The sequence below is a fragment of the Coregonus clupeaformis genome, chromosome 20 (assembly GCF_020615455.1).
Source record: "Coregonus clupeaformis isolate EN_2021a chromosome 20, ASM2061545v1, whole genome shotgun sequence".
In the NCBI taxonomy this organism is placed as follows: domain Eukaryota; kingdom Metazoa; phylum Chordata; class Actinopteri; order Salmoniformes; family Salmonidae; genus Coregonus; species Coregonus clupeaformis.
Window position 1 is genome coordinate 2,450,474 of NC_059211.1, and position 23,458 is coordinate 2,473,931.

The 23,458-nt window shown below is 43.8% G+C and overlaps 2 protein-coding genes across 5 annotated transcripts in view; both read right to left on the reverse strand.

Moving 5' to 3' along the window:
• The window catches only part of LOC121553962 (rhomboid-related protein 3), a 66,097-nt gene extending 64,643 nt beyond the window's left edge, over positions 1-1,454 (reverse strand). For both annotated transcript variants that reach the window (XM_045205232.1, XM_041867367.2), the window contains exons 1-2: positions 1,156-1,454; positions 244-937 (exon numbers count right to left, since the gene is read on the reverse strand). In XM_045205232.1, the coding sequence (XP_045061167.1) occupies positions 244-363 (120 nt within the window). In that variant the 5' untranslated portion in view covers positions 364-937; positions 1,156-1,454. The remainder of the gene's footprint in view (positions 1-243; positions 938-1,155) is intronic.
• Positions 1,455-5,682: 4,228 nt separating this feature from the next.
• LOC121553905 (mitochondrial Rho GTPase 1-A-like) lies at positions 5,683-23,406 on the reverse strand. Of its 3 annotated transcripts, XM_045205234.1 has the most exons (20): positions 23,030-23,406; positions 20,056-20,114; positions 19,690-19,771; positions 19,481-19,524; positions 19,342-19,395; positions 19,147-19,199; positions 18,376-18,484; positions 13,147-13,248; positions 12,930-13,028; positions 12,658-12,766; positions 12,298-12,421; positions 11,248-11,332; positions 10,919-11,064; positions 10,622-10,722; positions 10,171-10,301; positions 9,862-9,945; positions 9,624-9,746; positions 9,192-9,394; positions 8,133-8,255; positions 5,683-7,261 (listed from the first exon to the last, which is right to left on the reverse strand). In XM_045205234.1, the coding sequence occupies exons 1-20, from the start codon at positions 23,064-23,066 to the stop codon at positions 7,144-7,146; spliced, it is 1,986 nt and encodes a 661-aa protein (XP_045061169.1). In that variant the 5' UTR covers positions 23,067-23,406; the 3' UTR covers positions 5,683-7,143. The 3 variants fall into 3 exon arrangements, with proteins under 3 accessions (XP_045061169.1, XP_045061170.1, XP_045061171.1); XM_045205235.1 differs by lacking the exon at positions 19,481-19,524 and having other exon boundaries at positions 19,342-19,376; XM_045205236.1 differs by lacking the exon at positions 8,133-8,255.
• Positions 23,407-23,458: the final 52 nt, after the last annotated feature.

The window sequence follows — 23,458 nt, forward strand, 5'->3', positions numbered from 1 at the left end:
GAAAATGGTCGCTGGCATAATGATATTCATAGCTTACAACCATAACACAGTATGATATATTGCTGACATAACATAGGCCATCATTATAAATACTAATTAGTTATTATTTGAATTGCCTAATTAAAGAAAAAAAATACACTACTGTAGAATACACCAGGGGAAAATGTGCCTTTAGGGTGATCTTCTGTATTAGGAGGAAATTGAAAAACGCTGATGACAATATAAATATGGCTCAAGACTTACGTCCTCTGGGGCCACGGGAAGGACATCGATACTCTCCAGCACTTCTATCTCGTCTCCCTCCGCGTTCGCCGCCACTGCTGGAGAGGAATGCACCGGCATGTCCCGAGACGCGTCGGGCATTGTCAGGCTGCGGCTGCCCCTCTCCTCAATCCACCACTGAGCGATTCAAGATTAAATCCTTACCGACAAACAATATCCATTCTCTGCTATTTGAGCCACATTACGCATATAATCCATATTTGAGAAATCCCAAGTGCGGCTAATCAACGCAGGTGTCTCAAACACAATTGGCCATCCTTATTCCAACCCTGGTCCTTTGAGGCTATTTGGAAAAATATATTAGCCCACAAAATAACATCTATCTTCCGTTTGTTCACAAGGTCATTGAAGAGAAAAGATATGTTCACTAGATCCACGCACAGAGCAAAAGTTTAGTGCCGAGTTGAGTGTCCGTGGAGTGCGCATTTGCGTCTCGCCACTCCGAGCGACAGTGTGTTTGTAACAACTGAATTGAGGGTGTGTGACCACCAAGTCCTTCTACAATTTCATACGACAGCCCACCTGCACCTCAGTCCAGCTCTCTATGGACAGACACGGCGTTTTTCACTGCCAAAGTGCTGAATTCTCATTGGGACGGACAGGCAGGCAACTATCCAAGTTGACAGCCGTGAGTGTTCATTCCAATGTGACTCACCTGAAAATGAAATAGAACAGAGGTGTGTGTAGCGATATTGAAAGCAATTGGCTACTCACTTCAATAGTGAATAAGAGAAGACGTCATAGTGTATTACAAAGCAATAGGCATAGTTGGGGGGGGGCTGCATAAAACAGCATATTAGGCTACTCAATCTACTGCGCATAAAGCAGCATGCATAGCCTAAATGTCATGCCAGTCCGTCACTGAACACTCACTCCAAAGATGTCTAGTCGATCGTCCAAAAGTCGCGCAAGTGTAAATTCTGGTGCGTCATTGTACACTCGCAGTTGTTTACAGCGACGCAGCTCGGCCAGCTGCCCAACTCCGCTGTGTCTCAGTCAGCAGCCTCTAGGAACACTGACTCCGCTCCCCGAGTTGGATCGGGACCAGCCGGCACTCTGGCACTGTTCAAGCCGGTAGGCAGGCAGGCAAGCAACTTCGGCTCCGTTCCACTGCCGCATGCGTGCCTCCCGCGCAGAGAAAGATGGATTTTTGGCCGCGAGGTGAGAACACCACCCACACCCACAGAAGGCTTCGAGGAACCCCAGTTCCCACCAGCTGGCTCTCACTCCGGTACTTTATCACGTTATGTCATCAGATAGACAGTGCGCGCATATGAATCAGTGAGTAGACTTGGCTGAAGAGTATCCAAATTCAACACTCTCACAAATTTGGGTGTAGGCTATTAGAAATACACAAAATAGTATTCAAACAGTTGAAGTGCCTGATACGGATTTCATTCAAAGAGGGCCAATTCTATCCTTTAATATTTCCATCCAACATTCACTGAAAGGGTGGTGAATTCAATCATGAAGGATAGCACCTACTGATCTAGTAGGATCAGCTTAGAACACTTATGGTACCAAGTAGTGACCAATGTTTGACCTTTCTTCCTCTCTGTATCTGGGTGGTAGGCGGGTAGAGGTTCAGAGGAAGGTAATAAGGGCTCCACTCCTGTAAATTCCAGGTTGCGTTTTAGGGCCATAAACAAACACTCCCCTGCAGGCCTGCAATGACAATCAGCAAAATGATGGGTCTTCCATTCCAGAAGATCACCTACCCATTATCTATAAACACTTCAAACAAACCATTCATTTAAGATCAACCTGTGTGTGTGTTGTGTGCACATCTATGTGCTTCTGTGTGCCTACTTGTGCACTTGTGTGTGTGCGCGTTGTGTGTGTAAGTTATGTGTGTAAGTTATTTTGTGGCTGTGAGGTGATGCTGCTTTTGAGTGGGCTGGTAGCACTGTAAAGAGATTGTATCTCTCTCATAAAACTTCCCCATGCTATTCGATAATATTACCATGGAAACAATATGGCCATAGGTTATTTTTAACCTTATGGGTCTTCTGACACCTACACAGCACTTTTGGATGAAACTGCAGCCAACAATGTTTGAACAGTGAAATACTATACTAGCAACCCTACAGTCCTCAACTGGCCTCAAAACGCTTCATCCGAGAGAGCGCTAAGCTGTTGAGATGCCATCTGCAGTCAGCTGTAGAATTACCATGTGTGAGATCACAATTAAACTAACCTCATCACCCAGAACCAAATCTCAACTACTCTATAAGGCTGTCACAAAACTGACACAAGAATACTGAATGTGGGGTCTCAATTTCTAATGACTTTGCCTATTGCTGTAGTTTCCATTCAAACTTCTGTTTAGATCATGCTCACTTGTTTGTCCATCTAAGAAAGAATCACCGTCCGATAGCCTTGGATGAACTAACCCATGAGGAAAGCATTACAATACCCTGCTGGTTGCGCATATTGAAATCAATGCAATTTGGCCAGTCAGTTACACAGCCACTTACTCATAATATCTTACTCATTCCCTCATTATGAGTTACAGCGACACTCATTGTATCAACATCCTCCATATCACCAGTGAGTGACTGAAACCATTGGCCCCCCTGTAGTGCACCCCAACAGGAGAGCAGAGGAGAACCGCCAATTAAAATGATCTAATTGGGCGTAGCGTTCACATGTCAACTTTCACAGCTCAACTTTCACAGCTCAACTTTCACAGGTCAACTGCTGGTGGCGTCGGCTCAGAAAGTGTAATGCAACCCACGGAACAGAAGAGCGAGCAGAGGAACTGAGCCTAACTACGGGTAAACACCTGCACTGTGACAGGAATGCTTATCAACTCTGTCTCAGAACGTGAGTAGTAGCTCTGTCTGTGTATTTGTTAACTGGTGAAATCAGGTACAAATGACTTGTTAGACACAGATGTACTCACTCACACCCACACACTGTTAACGCTCTGCGTTGCATGTATTTGTGTCTCTCTCATACTCACACACACACAGAGAGAGAAAATAGACAGACCGATCAGTTCCTAGGGAATAATCTTCATGGCTAAACAGGCGATTTTATGCAGAGAACTGTCTGGTGGGGATCATTAGAGAGAGACTAGTTACATCTCGTCCCTGAGGGATCCGACTGGGCCCTGAATATTGTTATTAGGTAGCCGTGGTGGTGTTCAGTCTGTGCTGTCTGTAGATTTTGGAATCATTATTTTGACTATACTGCCTCCATGTGTCCACAGGCAGACTTACAGTTACTACACCATTAATAATAATATAATAATTGCCATTTAGCAGACGCTTATCCAAGCGACTTACAGTCGTGCGTGCATACGTGATGGGTGGTCGGGATCGAACCCACTACCTGGCCTGCTCTACCACGCTCAACCACGAGACCAGCTGAGCTACATTACCTCATCCTTCACGGGAACTTTGGGAGGAAGATCAGGGGAATTACACACTGGCTGCCTCCTCACTACCCCTCAGTAGGATCTTTCCTACCCCTCAGTAGAATCTTCCCTGACCAATGTAGTAAGGACCTGAAATGAAGAGAACATACAGCAGCATTACCTCAATACTACAACAAATAGTCTGAAGCCAAAACTACACCAATCACTTCTGCAGTCTGCGGATGACTTGCATAATGTGCTCTGAGGAAGGCACTGTTCGAAACATTGGCGAATAAATCATTGGGAGAATACAGTGGGGGAAAAAAAGTATTTAGTCAGCCACCAATTGTGCAAGTTCTCCCACTAAAAAGATGAGAGAGGCCTGTAATTTTCATCATAGGAACACGTCAACTATGACAGACAAATTGAGAAAAATAAATCCAGAAAATCACATTGTAGGATTTTTATGAATTTATTTGCAAATTATGGTGGAAAATAAGTATTTGGTCACCTACAAACAAGCAAGATTTCTGGCTCTCACAGACCTGTAACTTCTTCTTTAAGAGGCTCCTCTGTCCACTCGTTACCTGTATTAATGGCACCTGTTTGAACTTGTTATCAGTATAAAAAGACACCTGTCCACAACCTCAAACAGTCACTCTCCAAACTCCACTATGGCCAAGACCAAAGAGCTGTCAAAGGACACCAGAAACAAAAATTGTAGACCTGCACCAGGCTGGGAAGACTGAATCTGCAATAGGTAAGCAGCTTGGTTTGAAGAAATCAACTGTGGGAGAAATTATTAGGAAATGGAAGACATACAAGACCACTGATAATCTCCCCTGGATCTGTGGCTCCACGCAAAGATCTTACCCCGTGGAGTCAAAATGATCACAAGAACGGTGAGCAAAAAATCCCAGAACCACACAGGGGGACCTAGTGAACGACCTGCAGAGAGCTGGGACCAAAGTAACAAAGCCTACCATCAGTAACACACTACGCCGCCAGGGGACTCAAATCCTGCAGTGCCAGATGTGTCCTGCTTAAGCCAGTACATGTCCAGGCCCGTCTGAAGTTTGCTAGAGTGCATTTGGATGATCCAGAAGAGGATTGGGAGAATGTCATATGGTCAGATGAAACCAAAATAGAACTTTTTGGAAAAACTCAACTCGTCGTGTTTGGAGGACAAAGAATGCCGAGTTGCATCCAAAGAACACTATACCTACTGTGAAGCATGGGGGTGGGAAACATCATGCTTTGGGGCTGTTTTTCTGCAAAGGGACCAGGACGACTGATCCAGTGTAAAAGGAAAGAATGAATGGGGCCATGTATCGTGAGATTTTGAGTGAGAACCTCCTTCCATCAGCAAGGGCATTGAAGATGAAATGTGGCTGGGTCTTTCAGCATGACAATGATCCCAAACACACCGCCGGGCAACGAAGAGTGGCTTCGTAAGAAGCATTTCAAGTGTCCTGGAGTGGCTCTAGCCAGTCTCCAGATCTCAACCCCATGGAAAATCTTTGGAGGGGGAGTTGAAAGTCTGTGTTGCCCAGTGACAGCCCCAAAACATCACTGCTCTAGAGGAGATCTGCATGGAGGAATGGGCCAAAAATACCAGCAACAGTGTGTGAAAACCTTGTGAAGACTTACAGAAAACGTTTGACCTGTGTCATTGCCAACAAAGGGTATATAACAAAGTATTGAGAAACTTTTGTTATTGACCAAATACTTATTTTCCACCATAATTTGCAAATCAATTCATTAAAAATCCTACAATGTGATTTTCTGGATTTCTTTTCTCATTTTGTCTGTCATAAGTTGACGTGTACCTAAGAACAGCCTTAACAAAGTGGCTGACTAGAGACTTTTTTTCCCCCCTATAAAGTGTGCGATTTTATTTTAAGTGTACCTTTCCATTAGTCAGCACCTGCTTAACTATTTGGGTGTGCATTAGCTGCTGCTTTTTATTATAAAAATGCATAATGGGGGGGAAAAAATGATGGATCCCAAATGCAATAATAAACATTCTTGACACAGGATTAAAGTAGATTTATTTATTATAAACTTAGGAAAGGCAAAGGTGAAACACAATTGTTCTAATGTTCTGGGAGGTTGGGGTACTTGATAACATTTGGATAATTGGAATAATCCCACTGAGAGGAATGTTAGCTTCATAATAAGTATATTTTATATTATAACAATATTGGAAGATGATCAGAAAAGCAAAGCATGCACATACAGCTCCTGCAAATATAACGACTGTACAGCCTCACATACACGCATAGCAAGCACACACAATTTTGACCTGCACGCCCAACACACACAATTTGATTTGACATGCACGCCCAACACACACAATTTGATTTGACATGCACGCCCAACACACACAATTTGATTTGACATGCACGCCCAACACACACAATTTGATTTGGCATGCACGCCCAACACACACAGCACCTGGGTGGTCCACACCCATACAGGAAGACATGGGAGGGCCACGGAGGCTACTACTGCATTACTGAGTCTAGGGGTAAGGCGCAGTCACCCAAAAAGTATCATCCCATACGGAACATCCATTGATTGAACATGGGCCAATTCAGACATACAAATTTGCAAGTGTGCAACCAAGCTTCTGACCCTGGAATGCGAACTAAAGAACAACCTTCTTTTAATAACATCAGAACAACCTCTACTGAACTGGTTTGAGGAAATTAGAATGATTGAAAGCGAATCCCTTTATAGCATCCAATGTGGCTTTGTTGTACCATTATAGCTTCAGCATATGAACTTCATAATGTCGTTTGTTCATGGGAAAACAAATATACAAGGAGTTATATATACATTATTTACAAATTTGTTCACTTTTTGTTTTAAAGCATATATTTTTGTGTATGGTATTGGTTCTTTTGCATACCCATTTCCATTTCACTACCCCTCCTTCAACTGATTAACATTGAATTGTTTCACCATTTCAATCCACACAGGTAACCAAAAAATAGATATATTGCTTAAAGAGAAGAAATCACTAGCTTCATCAGTAGTAGTTATATCCTCACATTTTCAATATAAATATTATATATAGCCATACTGTCAGTGCAGACACCAAAATAAAGAACAATAGCAGTCATTTTCTTGCGAAATCTCTAGGTATAAAACTAAATAATGTTTGCTTTTTTCCCCTCATCACATGGGGGACATACTGAAGCTTTTATTATCTTAGCGATATATTTATTGGGGGAGGGTGCAAAGTTTAGCCTGGTCCCAGATCTGTTTGTGCTGTCCTGCCAACTCTTATGGTCTATGGGGCAGATCCTAACTTTCACTTAAGTTGAATTTTCACTTAGTCTCCCATTGACATCAATACATGACTAAGTGAAAATTCAACTTAAGTGGAAGCTAGGATTCACTCCATAGACCATAGTAGTTGGCAAAATAGCACAAACAGATTTGGGTACAAGTCTCGCAGAGGTTGGGTTTGCATGGTGATGGTGGTGGGTGGATCACCGTTGTTTGAGCAGCACTCTGTACATGGCGAAGCCCAGCACGGCGAACACGGTGGCTCCCACGCTCACTCTCAACCAGAAGGTGGAGCTCTTCAGGTCAGCCTGTGTCACATGTCTGAGAAGAGAGAGAAGGAGAAATACACAGAGAGAGAACAACACGATCCAGAGACAGAAAGAGAGCGACAGGCACAGGAAGACAGCGAGAGAAATAAACAGAGGGAAAGAGAGAAACAGAGAGAGAGCACATAGGTCAGTTGGCAGAGAAATAACTAAACCACAACATGTAATGCTTTTACATAACCTCTCTGCTTACACAGATGATCATGATACATGCTATGCAGGAATTCCCTCAAAACTGTTTGACTTTGACCCTCCTTACAGTCCTATGTATTAATCACAACTAAAGCAGCCAAAAGATGAAAGTCCAACAGGATGAACAGATATGACACTAGAAATCTGCATTAATAGACTACATATGTATTATTCATTCATGAAGAGGAACATAAGGAACAAGAGGGTTGGAATAAAACAAGATGGTAAAACAAGTGACGAATGACGAAGAGAGAGGATCAAGGAACTCAGAATCAGGAACGGAATCCAGGAACATTGGGATGAGGCAAAAGAATAAGAGTGAGATGTCATGAGGATTTACATGAAAACAAACAGTGGGTTATGACAATCCACAGGACAAAATCCACATGATGAGCAAAACGCCAAAATTCCAAAACAGGGTCAAAACGGATGTGATGAACAGCAAATGAAGAAGAAGAGGGACAAATGAAGAGGAGGAGTGTTAAAACAGAAGAGTGTGAAGGCAAACACAGGGTTCTCAGATAGACAGAAAAGGAAGACAAAATCCACATAATGAACAAAATGACGAAACTTTTCGGGGGCAAAATGAAATGGCAAGAGAAGAAAAGGACGAATGACGTAAAGGAGGATTGTGAAACAGAAGAGTTCAAAGGTCTCTGTGAAAGAGTAAGGACCTGCTGAGAATGGCAGTGTAGAGCTTGGCCTTCACCGTCTGCACCAGCTCTGAGTTGATGAAGTTCTGCAGGTGGCAGAAGGTGCACCTGTTACAGGTACACATACAGCGCAGCCGAGCGTGACTGAGGAGAGAGAGGTGCACACACACACACACACACCCCCACACACACCCCCACACACCCCCACACACACACAGGCACAAAGAAGAAGAGTTAGAACAGAAAGAACCATGCCACCAGAAGGTTTGAGCTCTTTGGTCCATAGAGCTCATCTCTTAACAGGGGTTCAATTACCAAGAGCACCCACCCAGGAAGATAGGAGGAGAATTGTCTAATTAATCAACGGGAGAGCATGACCACAAGTCTGATCCATTGTAATCTTCACCTCACACTGTTGGGGGTTGTAAACTCCAAATAGCCACTTTGGATCAATTTGGATAATTGTCAACATTGTTAAATGTCCCCATGCCACCACAGAGTTAGAGGTCCATAGATGAAATCAAAATGCACTGGATTAAATACGTGATACATTGATGCTGTCCCCCATGTGTTGGCTATGCTTCTGAGGATTACAGTTCACTGTGTACATGGGTTATGTGACCTGTTACAGAGAGGTGACCAGTGTGGACAACACCCTGACAGAGAGAGTAGTGGGAAAGGGGGCATGCAAGGGCAATACAAATACAGTAGCAGCTAATGGCAAATTTAATCCACCACCGTAACCACCACGTCTAACCAAGATGGTGGATACCGTTCACCCCAAGAGTTCAGAGTCTCTATATTTCAATGTGAAGTGGGACTAATTTGGGAAGTGAGGGATGAGGTAGAATTTAACAGCTTAGGGGCAGTTTTGGGGCTTGAGGTGGGGTTTTGGAGCTTGGCAATGGGTCTTACAGCATGAGATGGGGTCTTAAAGATTTAAAGGATTTTTTTAGGGATTGTGGAGATGGTTCAAGGGCTTAAGGTAGAGCTTTAGGGTTTGAGGGAGGGATTTGAAGGTTCGACATGGGGTTTTAGGGCTCCATGAGGCCTAATACAACAGAGTGCTCCACTACTCACGGGTGCATGGCCATGGTGGTGAGTTTGGTGTAGATGTCTTTGCAGGGTGCGTCTGCCGTGTTGCAGGTGAAGGCCTGCGGAGGGGGCATCTTGTGCTTCCTACAGAACTCCAGAGGGGTGAGGGCATATAGCTGCTTGGTCTCCTGGAGGTCCGACTTGGCTGCGATCATCATGCACGGCGTCTTGGTGTCCATGAAGTATTGCTGCAAAAGGCAGAGGGATATTGTTATTGGACACTGTCATGTTAAATTCAGCAATATACTTTTTTTAAAGAAGCCCATATTTGTAATAATATGGTAATAACAGATGGCTTCCGCTTTAAAAACATTTACTCTAATTCAGTGGTTGATTAGAAGAGTATTGGGTAGCCATCTTGAAATACTAAATAGACAAACACGGAAAGTAGAAGGACTGGTTGTGAACAGCACATACCTTGAAGACTCTGGCGCAGTACTCAAAGGAGTGGGGGTTGCTGGCGTCGTAGACCAGACACACAATGTCACAAGCCAGGTCAGCGTCCGAGAGGACGTCAAAGTCTGGGAAGACCTCGTGGAGCTGAGGGAGAGGAGGGGAAAGAAGAAATGAATGAACACACACAGAAACACACACACAACGTTTAGGCTGAAAAGCTGTGGACAAACAAACACCATCTAATAAACAGACGACTCACCAGTAGATATTTCTCCTGCCCATACACATATGCATTGCTGATAGCATAGTAGGACATGTGCTCTTCGCTAATGGTGTTTTGACGCTGAGAAAAAAAAAAGGAGGGGGAAAAATTCTTCAAACATACAAAAGAGTTTACCAATACCAAGAGGAATTCCAAAAAGTTTTAAACAGGAAGTAGACTGAAGTATTTGGAGTGACATGGAGTTGTTTAAATTTATGTTCAAATGTTTCTTCCGTCCAGGGAAGTTTTCCTTGCCACCGACTTACAACTTCCTCTTTGAGGGAATGAATTCATGTTGACACTGACCATGAGGTTTCTTCCAAGGAAGGCTTGTAGGAAGCTTGTCTTGCCGCTGCCGCTGTCCCCGAAGACGTTACAGCGGAACACACTGCGCTGGGTCTGCTTCTTCTGCAGGTCAATCTTCTTGTCCCTCGTCACTGTAGAACGGAGAGGACACACAAACACAGTTTAGATTATGCAGCAAATTAATGTATATAAATTAATGCTTAATATGCTTTGGATGTCATTAGTCCTATGCAGAATGTGGTTTCAGTAAGTGTAACTTCGTCACTGCTCTCTAGATAGAGAATTGAATACAACATGAAGTTCTAGCACACAATGTTTACAGGTTGGCTGTAGACTACAGCTTACAGCTAACTTCGGTAGAAGCCATCTTCATCTTCTATATCTATATGTCTCTGCTCATATCTAATCTAGCGCTCGTCTCAGTTGCCATGACAACGGGCTGTCCTCCCACCTGTGATGGCTGCTGCCTGGGACTCCTGCTCAGAGATTATGGAGTAACCAAGATAACCCAGGTACTCCAGGCAGCGCTGGACATCCAGGTAGGTAGTCAACCTGGGCACAGGGAAACACAGAGGAGTGAATGGAAACTGTCATACACTGTAAGACACACTGTCTTGGGGGTTCATTCAGACTTCAATAGTTTAGATAAACAAAAGAAACACTTTGTGCATTTAACACAGCAGTACATCTCTCTTATGTGTGTGTGTGTCTGTCTGTGTGTGTTCAGGTGTGTGTGGTGGTAACCTACGTCCACTGGGACAGGTAGCCCTGGTAGGTGATCCAGCCTTCGTCGTTGGTGCACACCGTGTTGTTGACGTCGGGACCCCAGGGCATGTAGGGAAACACGTCAAACAGGTCCTTCAGCTCCTCTGGGGACAGGGCACAATCCCGGTCCTGAAAAACACACACACACCTCACCGGTCATTGGCATCTAGAACATAAGGACAAACACTAGCTTGACCACTCGATTTATAGTTCATTCACTGCCAACAGAGTTTAGAAACGGTTTTACTTTTGTTAGTCTGAAATGTTGGCTCCAAATTCAATGGTATCATATACCACAGGAAAGGTCAATACCTTGTCATGCTTGTCGAAGACACTCTGGAGGAAGAGGTAGGCATTGTGATTCAGCTCTGTGGTGCAGTCTGGAGGTATTTTCAACCTGACGGTACAGTAGAGGTGGGGAACACACACATACACAACACACCCACACACACACACACACACACACACCACAACAGTCAGATGGAGAATCCTCCAGAGATTACGAGATAAATAAGAAGATGACGGATTCAATTACGTCCTCAATGGACGCTCGGCAGGGGGAGAGAGAGAGACTTGTGGGTAAATGAGGTCAGAGCTAGAAGGGGGATGGATGTTAATCCTGACTGTTATGCTGGGGTTTAGTGGCCCATCTCAATCTGAAAGAAGGGAGGCAGACATCTTTTGTTGTACTGGTGAAGCCGAAGTGTATTTCTGCATGGGAATCAATGTTGATAGATATTTATTATTACTTATTGGAAGTCTCTAAGGCTCAGATTGTCCTTGAGGAAGACAAAGGCAATAACAGCATAATGGACTAGGCACACGGAATGGCCAATGTCTGTACCTGTGGGTAGAAGTAAAGACAAGCACACTAATAGGTAGGGCTGGTAATTGCCAGGGACCTCACGATACGATATTATCACGATACTTACGTGCCGATACGATATGTATTACGATTCTATATGTATAGCGATTCGATACTGTGATTTAATTGCGATTCGACGTTCCAAACATATTGCTCAACATATGTCTGCTGCAGAGGGACAAGAGAAAACAAGTTTTGATCAGTCATGGAAATAACAGTGCTGAAAACAAATTGGCTACCTATTTAAAAAGAAGTTATGAAGGAAAAATACTGGAGTTTTGGTGCAGGTACAGCCAACTAGCGCAAAAATAATATTTTGCGATATTGTCAAAACGATACAATATTTCATCAAAACTAACATCCCGATTTGAAACTGTATTGATTCCCCCCATCACTACTACGAGGGGAGATAGTTTGTTGGTATGGGTGTAGAAGTAGACAGTACACCCTGGAGGAATAGGTTATAGTGGAGATGCGGAAACAGACAGTACACTCACGTGAGTGGGAACAGGTAGTCTTGGTGGAGTTCCAGGTCATCGTCGTAGCCGAACCTCCTGAGGACCGTCCAGGTGGTCTCATGTCTCCCCCTCTGGATGAAGAGGGTGTGGAGGAACAGGAACCCTGAGGAGGACCACAATGATATAGGTCAACTAGAGTGAGTGTGTGGGTGTTCGGAATGTGGAATATGGGGACATTATTCAAACATATCACAACATGCTCAAACATGGTGCTTCAGAAAGGTGTGACTAGTTCTTTAAGAAATACAGGACTGAGCTGGCAAAGAAACAGAAAAGGACAAACATTTGGATCAACAGGAACTTCATTGTCCACTCCCTCCTTTTGCTAATAGAGCATACCTTTGAGAGTGAGGCCGTTGTCACACACACCGTCGATCACATTCTTCCTCACAACATTCTTCACATCCTCCAGGGCCTGAGACGCCAGTGGGGCATTGAAGCATGTCCTCTGTGCACACACACACAAATCACCAAAGCTGCCAAGGAAAACACTGAAATAACTCTATTTAAACCCTTCTCCTGAATGAAAAAGGGCTAGTTAACTTGTTATTACTGTAATTAATTTATGCTTGTGCTGCTCTAGGAGTCAGAGTCACAGAGTTCAAACTTACTTGGAAGAAGTTGAGCTCATTATCATTGAGGATCCCATCGTTGTCCAGGTCTGATACCTTGAAGATACGAGTCAGCGCTTTGATGCAAGCAGGCTTCATCTGGGAATCAAGTCAAATCAACAGTATAATGATACAGTTGGCCTCAAAGTAAACGTGAGATTTTATGAACAATTCTTATTCTGTAACATTCTGTTAAGAGGGCTTCTTCACCCTTTACCTGTTTCTCCTCTGGGCAGTATAGGGGACCAGTGGGGTGCAGGACAGCTTTTTGGGCGTAGTAAAACAACTCAGAAATGTTCTTCAGGTTCTTTGCTGAACACTAAAAAAAAAAGTTATGGAAATACAGAAAGATCATACAAAATATGAATTCATTCATCCTGAAATTATATTTACCAACATATCAAAAACAACAATGCAGTTCCTGCCCTGAACTAAAATACCTAAACAAATATCACAGTGCAGAAAGCACTTCAAGCTGGAATCCTTAAACCGTGAAACTGCCACGACAATTTGGGATATTACAACAACAAAGAAGTTACTGCCTACAACGAACACTGCAAGCTGCTCGACTCACCTCAGTTTCGTCCACAAAACAAAAACAATAACAAAGGTGCTGGGGCGGACAGTGCCGCTGTTTCCCCTAATGCGGGGAAACAACAAACTCTCTCTCTTTCTTTCCACTAGATGGGTCAGGAAAGTGAGAGTTGTTTACAGTAGAGTATAGTAGTGTTCTACATCAGTCTCCATTGTGACCTGGCTGGCTGGGGCCAGGGAGGATCTAACAGCCAGGATCTGTCTGAGGGATAAGCCATTACTAATTAGACTGTGAAACATGGAGGAGGAAGCAGCCAAACCGGGACTTTGGACACGGCTCTATGGCTAGCTGGGTGGAGGAAAGCCATGGGGGTCAAACTCTAGGGTTGATTGGATCAGTTGGATTGTCAAGTCTGTTTCCTTGAATTGACAATCAAATGTATCCATAGTATACAGTGCATTCGGAAAATATTCAGACCCCCTTGGCTTTTTCCACATTTTGTTACGTTACAGCCGCATTCTAAAATGGATTAAATTGTTTTTTCCCCCCTCATCAATCTACACATAATACCCCATAAAGACAAAGCAAAAACAGTTTAATTTTTGCTCATTTATAAAAAATTAAAAACTGAAATATCACATTTACATAAGTATTCAGACCCTTTACTCAGTACTTTGTTGAAGCACCTTTGGCAGCGATTACAGCCTTGAGTCTTCTTGGGTATGACGCTACAAGCTTGGCACATCTGTATTTGGGGAGTTTCTCCCATTCTTCTCTGCAGATCCTCTCAAGCTCTGTCTGGTTGGATCGGAAGCGTCGCTGCACAGCTATTTTCAGGTCTCTCCAGAGATATTAGAGATAGGGTTCAAGTCCGGGCTCTGGCTGGGCCACTCAAGGACATTCAGAGACTTGTCCCGAAGCCACTCCCGCGTTGTCTTGTGTTTAGGGTCATTGTCCTGATGGAAGGTGAACCTTCGCCCCAGTCTGAGGTCCTGAGCGCTCCAGAGCAGATTTTCTTCAAGGATCTCTCTGTACTTTGCTCCGTTCATCTTTCCCCTCGATCCTGACTAGTCTCCCAGTCCCTGCGGCTGAAAAACATCCCCACAGCATGATGCTGCCACCACCATGCTTCACCGTAGGGATGGTGCCAGGTTTCCTCCAGACGTGACGCTTGGCAGTCAGGCCAGAGTTCAATCCTGGTTTCATCAGACCAGATAATCTTTTTTCTCATGGTCTGAGTCCTTTAGGTGCCTTTTGGCAAACTCCAAGCGGGCTGTCATGGTCCTTTTATTGAGGAGTGGCTTCCGTCTGGCCACTCCACCATAAAAGCCTGAATGGTGGAGTGCTGCAGAGACGGTTGTCCTTCTGGAAGATTCCCCCGTCTCCACAGAGGAACTCTGGAGCGCTGCCAGAGTAACCAACAGGTTCTTGGTCACCTCCCTGACCAAGGCCATTCTCCCCCGATTGCTCAGTTTGTCGGGGCGGCCAGCTCTAGGAAGAGTCTTGGTGGTTCCAAACTTCTTCCATTTAAGAATGATAGAGGCCAATGTGTTCTTGGGGACCTTCAATGCTGCAGAAATTTTTTGGTACCCTTCCCCAGATCTGTGCCTCGACACAATCCTGTCTCGGAGCTCTACGGACAACTCCTTTGACCTCATGGCTTGGTTTTTGCTCTGACATGCATTGTCAACTGTGGGACCTTATATAGACAGGTGTGTGCCTTTCCAAATAATGTTCAACCAATTGAATGTACCACAGGTGGACTTCAATTAAGTTGTAGAAACATCTCAAGGATGATCAATGGAAACAGAATGCACCGGAGCTCAATTTCGAGACTCATAGCAAAGGGTCTGAATACTTAGGTAAATAAGGTATTTCTGTTTTTAATTTTCTATGTTTGCAAAAAAGAAAAAAGAAAACAGTTTTCACTTTGCCAGTATGAGGTATTGTGTGTAGATTGATGAGGAACATTTGTTATAAGGCTGTGACGTAACAAAATGTGGAAAAAGTAAATGGGTCTGAATACTTTCCGAATGCACTGTACCTCTTGGAAGAGAGCACACATGCACATTTTGACATGCAACCTGTCTATTAGGCCTAATGGATTTTCCTAGAAAAATGAATGCACACTCACATACTGACTTGAGCAAGTTATATAAATCCCTTAGCAATAGCTCCATTAAGAATCTAGACTGAAACAAATACCAAGCTGACCCTGTGCATCACGCTAAGCACATGATTGACCCATAGAATTCCAATCATGACAAAAATAGCATGAAGATTGTCTCGGTGAAGGTCATGCTCATAAATAATGCTCAACATAGGCTATAGAACCTAAGTGAATATACAGTAAACAAGCACAACATACAGTGGCTTGCGAAAGTATTCACCCCTTTTGGCATGTTTCCTATTTTGTTGCCTTACAACCTGGAATTAAAATTGATTTTTGTGGGGTTTGTATAATTTGATTTACATAACATGCCTACCACTTTGAAGATGTAAAATATTTTTTGGGGTGAAACAAACAAGACATAAGACAAAAAAACTGAAAACTTGAGCGTGCATAACTATTCACCCCCACAAAGTCAATACTTTGTAGAGCCACCTTTTTGCAGCAATTACAGCTGCAAGTCTCTTGGGGTATGTCTCTATAAGCTTGGCACATCTAGCCACTGGGATTTTTGCCCATTCTTCAAGGCAAAACTGCTCCAGCTCCTTCAAATTGGATGGGTTACGCTGGTGTACAGCAATCTTTAAGTCATACCACAGATTCTCAATTGAATTGAGGTCTGGGCTTTGACTAGGCCATTCCAAGACATTTAAATATGTTTCCTCTTAAACCACTCGAGAGTTGCTTTAGCAGTATGCTTAGGGTCATTGTCCTGCTGGAAGGTGAACCTCCGTTCCAGTCTCAAATCTCTGGAAGACTGAAACAGGTTTCCGTCAAGAATTTCCCTGTATTTAACGCCATCCATCATTCCTTCAATTCTGACCAGTTTCCCAGTCCCTGCCGATGAAAAACATCCCCACAGCATGATGCTGCCACCACCATGCTTCACTGTGGGGATGGTGTTCTCGGGGTGATGAGAGGTGTTCGGTTTGCGCCAGACATAGCGTTTTCCTTGATGGCCAAAAAGCTCAATTTTAGTCTAATTTGACCAGAGTACCTTCTTCCATATGTTTGGGGAGTCTCCCCCATGCCTTTTGGCGAACACCTAACGTGTTTGCTTATTTTTTTCTTTACATTTACATTTACATTTTAGTCATTTAGCAGACGCTCTTATCCAGAGCGACTTACAGTTAGTGAATACATTTTTTTTTTTTTTTTTTTATACTGGCCCCCCATGGGAAACGAACCCACAACCCTGGCGTTGCAAACGCCATGCTCTATCAACTGAGCTACATCCCTGCCGGCCATTCCCTCCCCTACCCTGGACGACGCTGGGCCAATTGTGCGCCGCCCATGAGTCTCCCGGTCGCGGCCGGCTGCGACAGAGCCTGGATTCGAACCAGGATCTCTAGTAGCACAGTTAGCACTGCGATGCAGTGCCTTAGACCACTGCGCCACTCAGGAGACAAGCAATGTAAAGCCCAGCTCTGTGGAGTGTACGGCTTAAAGTGGTCCTATGGACAGATACTTCAATCGCTGCAGCTCCTTCAGGGTTATCTTTGGTCTCTTTGTTGCCTCTCTGATTAATGCCCTCCTTGCCTGGTCCGTGAGTTTTGGTGGGCGGCCCTCTCTTGGTAGGTTTATTGTGGTGCCATATTCTTTCCATTTCTTTATAATGGATTTAAAATGGTGCTCCGTGGGATGTTCAAAGTTTCTGATATTTTTTTATACACTGGTGGACTTTATTTAACTAATTATGTGACTTCTGAAGGTAATTGGTTGCACCAGATCTTATTTAGGGGCTTCATAGCAAAGGGGGTGAATACATATGCACGCACCCCTTTTCCGTAATTTATCTTAGATTTTTTTTTTAAACAAGTTATTTTTTTCATTTCACTTCACCAATTTGGACTATTTTGTGTATGTCCATTACATGTAATCCAAATAAAAATCCATTTAAATTACAGGTTGTAATGCAACAAAATAGGAAAAACGCCAAGGGGGATGAATACTTTTGCAAGGCACTGTATAGTCTTAATGTATATAGTCTATGTATGGACTCACATTGTCACCCTGTATGATGATGGTAAAAGCTACATAGATCGAGCATGTTTTCAGGGACCAGCTTTAAACCCTACAGATTTAGATTTACAACATATAAAATGTGTAAGCTCTATAGCAGCACAATAAAAGCTTTATAGCTGTATAAGAAGGACTGTTCAAATATAAGCCCCACCCCTGTTATACATCTTTAATAGATACCGGAACTGTTAAAGCCATTCTTTAAATAGTTACTGTAGCAGACATTTACAGTCATTTCTTTTCATTGATTTATCTTCATTGCTACATTTGGAGGTGCATCACTCCTCTGTTAGAGTGATAAGTGTGCATGATAAGTGATAAGTGTACATGATAAGTATACATAAGTGTGCATGATAGGTGTGCATGATAAATGATAAGTGTGCATGGTAAGAGATAAGTGTACATGATAAGTATACATAAGTGTGCATGACAAATGATAAGTGTGCATGGTAAGAGATAAGTGTGCATGATAAGTATAAATGATAAGTGTGCATGATAAGTACACATGATAAGTGTGCATAATAAATGATAAGTGTGCATGATAAGAGATAAGTGTACATAAAGTGTAAATGCTGATAAATCTACATGGGGTGAGTAGGTCAGTGGCTTTTACGCAGCCTCTGTGCTATATCTGCCGATGAATCACTACTCTGTGTAGTGAAGTCACAGTGCTACAACACAGTGGGTGACTCAGTACAGAAGCCCTCTGGCAGTCTCACCTCCACACATGTCTCTATCTCAGTGTACTGGTTCATGATGGGCAGGATGGTCTCCATGCTGCTGTGTTCCACCAGGTCAGACTTGTTCCCCACCAGGATGACAGGAACCCTATAGGGGGAGAACGGAGAGAGAGAAAGGTTGTAAATGGTTGATTGGATTGTTTTTATATAGAGTTATTTACTAGGTTTTAAAGCTTTACATTCAGGGCCATTTTCCCAATCCAGACATAAATTCATGTGATTGTAGTGTGTGATAGTCATGTATACTGGCGAGGTCTCCCTTGGAAAATACATATTTTTTTATCTCAATTGGTCTTCCTAGAAATAATATTATAATGTGGTGGGTCTGCATGCATGAAATTAGGCTCAACATTACTTATTGTATTTCTTGACTGCTGTTCTACTGAGAAAATGAGTCAATTTACTGAAATGACTCAAGTTGTGAAAAGCGTGGACTTGTGTCTATGACTCATGCCCATCTCCTCTTTCAAAACGTTAGGAAAACATCCATGCATATATCATATATTGAGGAGAAAACACATTCATGTAACTTCATGTAGAGTGCCTTTTACAGCGACCCAGTTGGGTGAACCCTGGTGGTGGTTGAGCATTGCAATACACATACTACATACGATACCCACTACTACACTGCACCCCCCATACTCTTCATGTTATAGGTCATTAAGACAATAGCGTAACCATTGCAAAGCTCATGCAGGAACTGGGCTACATACGTAAGAACCGCAACTAAACCTAGACTGCATCCCTCACCTGCTGTCCTTGTCTGTATTGTCATTTATAAGAGGAATCCAATGGCTGGTCACCTAACGGAATACATGATGGTGAAGACATGACCTTACAAAAAGCAAACATGAGTATGAACTGGCTGATATCATAACATAATGTGCATATAGTACTTCAAAAATACACATATACAATGAAATCCTAGGCTATGAATAAACTCACCTTCTCAATGGACTCCTTGTTGTTGACGGCGTACACTATGCAAATCACATTGGCCTGTAAAGGGAGCGACAACCATTACGATCTGGACTCTGCAAGACTCAAATCTTTCTATAATAGTAAACATTGATTCTAATCTCACCTTTGATATTTCTGAAGACAACTGCTCATCTGTTTGTTCCGCCTCTGGGCGAGTTAAAACATGCAGTTAGTGAACAACAGGACAGTATTAGTGTAGTAGTTCAGTGTACATGGCTTGAATGTACAATAACATGTTTACCCATGGTTTGCATAGTACAACTGAGATAAGGTATACATGATATAGCTACACTGTTAGTACAGTTACAGTACCTGAGTAGTCTACTATGTGTGTAGGAACTCTCTCTGGGGTGACATCTGCCGGTATGGTGATCTCTTCAGCCCGGTAGGGCACCTGTTACAAGGAACCAACCAAAGATGACCGTCATAAAGAGACACCAATGGGATCCTCAAAACGTACATTCCACTTAGGTAATGCATGTATTATAACTGTTTATGAGTACTACTGCTGATCATCCAGACGTGCATCTCCCACGGGGAGTTACCCGTCTACCCGATACAATTCAAAGCACTCAGTTTGAGAAAAGTGCTTCATAGGCTGAATAGACATACCAGTAATCATTATTATGAAATCGATTTACTAAACACAGAGAGGTTACAGGAAGCGTCTTTACGTACCACCTGTGGGAACTCCTCGCTGACCAGCGACATGATCAGGGAAGTCTTCCCCACCTTGGCTGTTGGGAAAAAAGAAGACGAGGAGGATGTGATATTGGCTCAGTGTCACGCCTGGCAATGAGACTCTTTTCAATTCTAGAATTGGCAGAGGGAGAGGCAATGTGCTCAGCCTCACACTTTCTATTGCATTATTATCATGTGTACGTAAAGTAACTGTTTTGGAATTGCAGCCTGTCATGCATTGTTTCTCTGTACATTTCAAGCATCATAGCTGGCATGAAGAGATAGGCTTGCCTTGTACAAATTGGCAGTCTGTGCTTCACACACACAAAGGAGAGATAGTGATGCTGCTGCTTCTGCTGCTGCAGTGAAATATTAGATCCCACTTACACCAAGTTGCCGCTCAAATCTAAGACATGAGCATTGGCTCTAAGCCCATTCGTGGCCAGAGAGAGCTACTTGACAGCTTACTAAATCACAATAGGGCTTTGCTTTAGAAGGGAAGAGAATTGCATTTGGCAAATGTGAAATTTAGAGCCCTGGGTCCCTGTATAAACAGTACAGTGCATTCGGAAAGTATTCAGACCCCTTGACGTTTTCCACATTTTGTTACGTTACAACCTTATTCTAACATGTATTTAATTTGTTTTTTTCCTTATAAATTTACACACAATACCCCATAATGACAAAGCAAAAAACAGGTTTTTAGAATTGTTTGCAAAGTATTCAGACCGTTTACTCAGTACTTTGTTGAAGCACCTTCGGCAGCGATTACAGCCTTGAGTCTTCTTGGGTATGACGCTACAAGCTTGGCACACCTGTATTTGGGGAGTTTCTCTTATTCCTCTCTGCAGATCCTCTCAAGCTCTGTCAGGTTGGATGGGGAGCGTTGCTGCACAGCTATTTTCAGGTCTCTCCAGAGATGTTCGATCGGGTTCAAGTCCGGGCTCTGGCTGGGCCACTCAAGGACATTCAGAGACTTGTCCCGAAGCCACTCCTGCGTTGTCTTGGCTGTGTGCTTAGGGTCGTTGTCCTGTTGGAAGGTGAACCTTCACCTCAGTCTGAGGTCCTGAGCACTCTGGAGCAGGTTTTCATCAAGGATCTCTCTGTACTTTGCTCCGGTCATCTTTGCCTCGATCCTGACTAGTCTCCCAGTCCCTGTCTCTGAAAAACATCCCAACAGCATGCCAGCACCATGCTTCACCGTAGGGATGGTGCCAGGTTTCCTCCAGACGTGACACTTGGCATTCAGGCCAAAGAGTTCAATCTTGGTTTCATCAGACCAGAGAATCTTGTTTCTCATGGTCTTTACCTGCCTTTTGGCAAACTCCAAGTGGGCTGTCATGTGCCTTTTACTGAGGAGTGGCTTCCATCTGGCCACTCTACCATAAAGTATGTGGACACCTGCTCGTCGAACATCTCATTCCAAAATCATGGGCATTAATATGGAGTTGGTCCCCCCTTTGCTGTTATAACAGCCTCCACTCTCCTGGGAAGGCTTTCCTCTAGATGTTGGAACATTGCTGCGGGGACTTGCTTCCATTCATCCACAAGAGCATTAGTGTTCGATGGGGTTGAGGTCAGGGCTCTGTGCAGGCCAGTCAAGTTCTTCCACCCCGATCTCGACAAACCATTTCTGTATGGACCTAGCTTTGTGCACAGGGGCATTGTCATGCTGAAACAGGAAAGGGCCTTCCCCAAACTGTTGCCACAAAGTTGGAAGCACAGAATCGTCTAGAATGTCATTGTATGCTGTAGCGTTAAGATTTCCCTTCACTGGAACTAAGGGGCCTAGCCCGAACCATAAAAACAGCCCCAGACCATTATTCCTCCTCCACCAAACTTTACAGTTGGCACTATGCATTCGGGCAGGTAGCGTTCTCCTGACATCCGCCAAACCCAGATTCGACCATCGGACTGCCAGATGGTGAAGTGTGATTTATCACAACTCCAGTCGACGCTTGGCATTGCGCATGGTGATTTTAGGCTTGTGTGCGGCTGCTCGGCCATGGAAACCCATTTCATGAAGCTCCCGGCGAACACTTCTTGTGCTGACGTTGTTTCCAGAGGCAGTTTGGAACTCAGCAGTGAGTGTTACAACTGAGGACAGACAATTTTTACGTGCATCAGCACTCAGCGGTCCAGTTCTGTGAGCTTGTGTGGCCTACCACTTCGCGGCTGAGACGTTGTTGCTCCTAGACGTTTCCACTTTCCAATAACAGCACTTAGTTGACCGGGGCAGCTCTAGCAGGGCAGAAATTTGACAAACTGACTTGTTGGAAAGGTGGCATCCTATGATGGTGCCACGTTGAAAGTCACTGAGCTCTTCAGTACAGGCCATTCTACTGCCAATGTGTGTCTATGGAGATTGCATGGCTGTGAGCTTTGTTTTATTCACCTGTCAGCAACGGGTGTGGCTGAAATAGCCAAATCCACTAATTTGAAGGGTTGTACACATACTTTTGGCCATGCAGTGTATCTTCAAAGTGGACAGGTGCTGCTCAGGTGAGTCAGAGTGAATGTTTTGAACACATTAACTAAAGCTGACATTTAGCTGAAGCTAATTGCTTAGATGTCAATTGCAAAACCATGCACTGATATGACAAACATGTAATGTGGGTGGACAGGCAGTCAGTCAGCATCACAGCAGATGGTAAATAGCCAATGTCACTTGGTCTAAACATCAAATTGTTTAGGATAGTAGTTAGCTAGCTAGCTATGTTATGACACTAATGGCCGAGTAGTGTGTAGCGTAGCTACCATCATCGTGTGTGTATGTGGTAGTGTAACGTTAGCTATAAAACTGGATGAACCTAGTGGAACAACACAGCTAGCTAGCTAGATAACGTTATTCCTCCGAGTCCTCGTACCAGCATCACGCGCACCTCCAGCTGGCTGTCATGCATGCAGGCTGGATGCTGGAGCTTGACAGTAAGACAGAACTACCAGAGTAGACCAAAACAAATCCACTTACGCTCTCCCACCAGTAATATTCTGACGTCCTTCCGCATCTTCACCACTGTTGATGACCAAATCTGCAAATTCGTTCATGAAAATCATTTATGCTCTCGTGTGGTTGAATACAGTCAGCGTTCAGCTATCTGGCCTGGTTTACGTTAGCATTTTCCCAGTTGAGCTTCACCAACAGAAACCTAACTGACACTGCGCTGCGTTCGTAGTAAATGCCCTGCACTGAATTATATTCCCAAAGCGGTGTCCTCTCTTTGACATAAATCTTAGCTGCTGTGGTTGGTTGTAGGTGCTACTGTCGACATTGATATTACAGTCATTCGTCTGCACACAAACTTGAATGTTACGACCGCGCAAGCTAGCCTGAACCTGAAGTTACGACCCGCCTCCAACGAGGCGCGCGAGGGGACAAATGTTGTACAGCTACTACAAC